This window comes from Morone saxatilis, unplaced genomic scaffold (genome assembly GCF_004916995.1).
Source record: "Morone saxatilis isolate NCDOM2014 unplaced genomic scaffold, NCSU_SB_2.0 Contig62, whole genome shotgun sequence".
In the NCBI taxonomy this organism is placed as follows: Eukaryota; Metazoa; Chordata; class Actinopteri; family Moronidae; genus Morone; species Morone saxatilis.
Window position 1 is genome coordinate 50 of NW_023340229.1, and position 4,164 is coordinate 4,213.

At 45.3% G+C, this 4,164-nt stretch overlaps 1 protein-coding gene across 1 annotated transcript; it reads left to right on the forward strand.

The window, feature by feature from the left end:
• Positions 1 to 4,164, forward strand: LOC118340219 (the record flags this gene model as incomplete). The annotated part of the gene is given in 15 exon segments (XM_035678080.1): positions 1 to 142; positions 249 to 343; positions 449 to 473; positions 893 to 977; positions 1,107 to 1,253; positions 1,338 to 1,549; positions 1,652 to 1,755; positions 1,847 to 1,965; positions 2,070 to 2,237; positions 2,454 to 2,653; positions 2,762 to 2,874; positions 3,051 to 3,157; positions 3,297 to 3,473; positions 3,760 to 3,968; positions 4,075 to 4,164. Coding segments are annotated over 15 exon segments (1,993 nt in total), but the record flags the coding sequence as incomplete, so codon positions are not given.

The following is a 4,164-nucleotide window of genomic DNA, read 5'->3' on the forward strand; positions in this document are numbered from 1 at the left end:
TTGCTCCTGAATTTGAAGACTTTGAGCCTGAAGACTTTCAGCTGTGGTTCCAGGTCAATTTGGCTCCTGTGATGGCAAGCCTCCATCCTGCCAGCTTGGTGGTGATTCCCAGTAACATCAGCTGTGTATCCTACTCAGCTATGTAAGAGATCATCTTTCTGAAGTCCACAGTTAGACATTCTGGGGTTGCACAATGTCAAACGGTGGCTCCAGACAAGTCACAATGATTGTTTGTTTTCTTCCTTCAGACTCACCGGTCTTGAGCAAAGTTTGCAATCCCTGCCACTGGACCTTTCACAGGGTGTGAGATCAAGCAAAAAATGGCTCAAGGAGACATTCACACGTACGTGGCAAAAACGCTTTGCTGGCAAACTTTTTAAGCCGATTACCACTACTGTGATGATAACTGTACTGACCCATGCCCTTATTTTATATTTCTCTCACACAGGTTGCTCAGTTCCAGTACCTTCATGGTAAGTTAATTTCTCTGGACCTGTGTATTACATGGATCATTCAACATTTGATCAAAATTTACAAGACACAAGTTTGGCACGTTAACGTCATTAAGGAGGCCACGTTAAGTTATTTTAACTTTAAATAGCTTGTGCCACTAGACTAACAATCATGTTTTGCTTGTCTCCAGTGCAAGGAGACCCCGGTTGATGGTAAGTCTGTAAAATGCCAGACATTTCATCTTTGATGACAAAATCGCATTCTGAAGCTACAATATCTCACACACCAATGTTGTCTTTTCACAGAGGACCTCATCTGCGGTGCAAGTGACGGGTAGGTGAATTACTGTTTTGTCCGGTGCTGAGTTTGCGTAGGTAAAGTTCTTTTACACAATCTAACTAAGGTCACCACGGTTTTGTTTTTCTATTGTTTTCCTCAGGTCACAGCTCGAACACGCCCTGTCTTCAGGCAATTACTCTGAAGCCCTGTGCAATTTTACCATCACTGAGCATGCCTGTTCCTCGGTAAGGTTGTTTTCTGTAAGCTGTGAATCCCAGAGAAAGATTTGGCTTTTCCGATATTACCATCGTGAGACAAACCTCCATGATCTCTGACAGTCTTTGCTTCATTTTCTTGTCTAATTTTTTTCCAAGGCTACACATCTTACACCCAGCAACTTGGCCACACTGCTAAAATGCTCACTGGAAAGCCAAAGGACATACCCGGTAGAGGTCTGGAAGCTTTTCTTCCAAAAAGCTTCCACTGACCTAGACCAGGCTCTTGCGACATTGGCCACCATGGTAAATCCAATCTCGCAATTTTGCAAAATTGGTGTTTCCCTGTGTGAATTCTGCGCCGAACCAAAATGATTTGTCCAATTTTAGGCCCCCAACAACAGCAGCCCATCCTTGTCAAATGCTCTTGAGGCCCTTGGAGAGGTGAGAATTGCCAACTTCAGCCAGGCACAGCTGCAGAGTGATGGCTTTGTCAGCGACTGGTTCGGGACAAAGATTCGTCCGTTTTTGGCCTCTCCATCCCCCAACTTCCTCTTCTGCCTTACCACCAAGAACTTCAGCTGCCATACGTACCAGACTGTGTAAGCGAATATGCGATACTTTGCTCCACTGTGAACAAGATTGCGGGGGAACCTGCAGTTTTCCAGTTGTTAAGATGTTAAAAGGCTTCTCTCACATTTTAGCATCCAGGCATTCAGCAGCCAAAGGCCATCCATGGACAGAGAGAGACAGCAAGCAGTCTTCACTCATTTCATCAAACCATTCCTTTCAAGAAATGACTCATCAGGTAAAGGCTGGCACTCAGGCTCAATTTGGTAAAGGTTTGATAACGTGGTGGTAATACCCTGTCACTGTCTTTGTTTCTGTCTTCTTTGCAGATCCCGGCTGTGTCTCATTGATCAGAGGTAGTAAAGAGTGGCTAGAGGAAAACTTCGGCAACTTCTCCGAATTTGCAACCCTGCAGGATTTGCAAGCCCTCAATCCCAACTTCTCCAGTGTAAGTGGTGACTGCAGTTGTAGTATTCTTCTCTCAAACTGACATGTCTCACCGACGGTTTTGCAATTACTGCTTTTTAATTTCATATTGATTCCCTCTCGTAGGCCGACGCGTTGTCAGTGCTCACTCCTACTCAGGTGGCACAGCTGACACTGAGCTCAGGTGCCGCGAATGACACAGACCAAATTGACCGTGTGTTTGAGCGACTTGAGGAGGGCAATGCTCTGGAAAATGTGGATGAATTCCTGACACAACTGACAGCAGATGGAAAGGTAGGCTACTCTTGACACCCTGGGGGACGAAGCACAATCTTGGGCTTTTAAACGAGCACACTCTGTACTCAGATATGTATCTAAACATTTACATCAGTTGTAGGGGACTGATTCGTATCAAATTATTTGTTACATTCTTTCTTTCCTCCTGTGTGGTGTACTTGCAACATGTAAACTTGTGTGTAATTTAAATCCTCCTGTGTCGTAATTTGACAGGTCCCTGTTTTCCAACCTGTTGTGAGAGATCGCATGATGAATAGGACCTTTACCATCGTCAGTCCCCATTTCCTGAGCTTCACGGATCGCGACTGGTTTGTTTGGTTCCACCTGAAACTGGTTGCTATCCTGCCAAGTTTCAATCCAGAGATGCTCAAGAATGCAACCTCAAACATTAACTGCACAAACTACCATGTCGTGTGAGTAGCATTTAACAAACAAGCAAGATCGCATTGCACCAAAGTAGAAAATGCTGACTGTGTAAGAATGCTGTTTTTTTTTTGTTTTTCTTTTTTGGCTCTTTGCAGCGTGAGTGGGATGGCCAAAGCATTCCCTGCAATGAAGTCGGGTCGACGAGAAGGAATCGCAGAGGTTCTACTGGGCTACCTGAGAAAATCTGCCAGTGTCATCAACGAGCCAGGTAGGGCTGACGCAGTGAACTGCGCCACGTGGTTGCTTGTGTGGACTTGGACTTGTGAAAGAATAGGCTGAAATGGCATTGAGAGGAAAACTGGCACTTGACTTGTTCCATGTGCATCAAGGAAAAATAATGCTTGTTAAATGTTACATGTGTTAACGTCCATCTACGTGCCTTAGTTTGCAGGCAAGGAATTCAGAGTGATGCCGAATGGCTTGAAGCAAACCTAGGCCCTTTTTCCCAATACACAACATACTCTGACCTCAAAGTCTTCAACCTGTCTGGGGTAAGTCATACATTTCACTTCCAATCTTTCTTGAAAACAGCAGCACAATATTCAGAAGTCGGGAAGTCTACAGACAGGGGTGGTTTTGTCGTGGCAAAGAGAAAAGCAATTCATACGTCCTCTTTCTTCGTGTCATCAGGTGGCAGTTGTGGGCTCCCTCTCACCAAACCAGAAGGCTGAGCTGATGCTGGATCCAGACAGCGGCGCTCTCGAGGATGTGGCCATCGTAAGGGAGGTGTTTGCAAGCTTGACAGAGTCCCGTGATGAGGAGCAGCTCAATCAGTTTTTCCAGGCTTTTGCAAACATCAGCAAGCAGGTGAATGCTAAACTTCAAGATTGACATATTTCTACCAAACAGGCCATGTGAAACTTGTCCTGGGCCACATGAATTTTTGCAGGAGCTAATAAGGAGCCATGGTTTGACTCAAAATGATACATTTCGGGTATTCCTCCTAAAGGAATTACCAGCGACGAGACCTCGAGTCATGCCCCTGAGGCACTGAAGTACAAAGATGTGTCCCCAAGCTTGCGCTCATTTCTACAATGATTTCAGAAAATTAAAACGTCCCCCTGAACTCCAACATGAATCCTTTTATTTCCAGAGAAACATCACCTTCCTCAGAAATCCAGATGTACGAGACACCATGTTGAACCTGACCTTGACGGCCCTTGCTCCTGAATTTGAAGACTTTGAGCCTGAAGACTTTCAGCTGTGGTTCCAGGTCAATTTGGCTCCTGTGATGGCAAGCCTCCATCCTGCCAGCTTGGTGGTGATTCCCAGTAACATCAGCTGTGTATCCTACTCAGCTATGTAAGAGATCATCTTTCTGAAGTCCACAGTTAGACATTCTGGGGTTGCACAATGTCAAACGGTGGCTCCAGACAAGTCACAATGATTGTTTGTTTTCTTCCTTCAGACTCACCGGTCTTGAGCAAAGTTTGCAATCCCTGCCACTGGACCTTTCACAGGGTGTGAGATCAAGCAAAAAATGGCTCAAGGAGACATT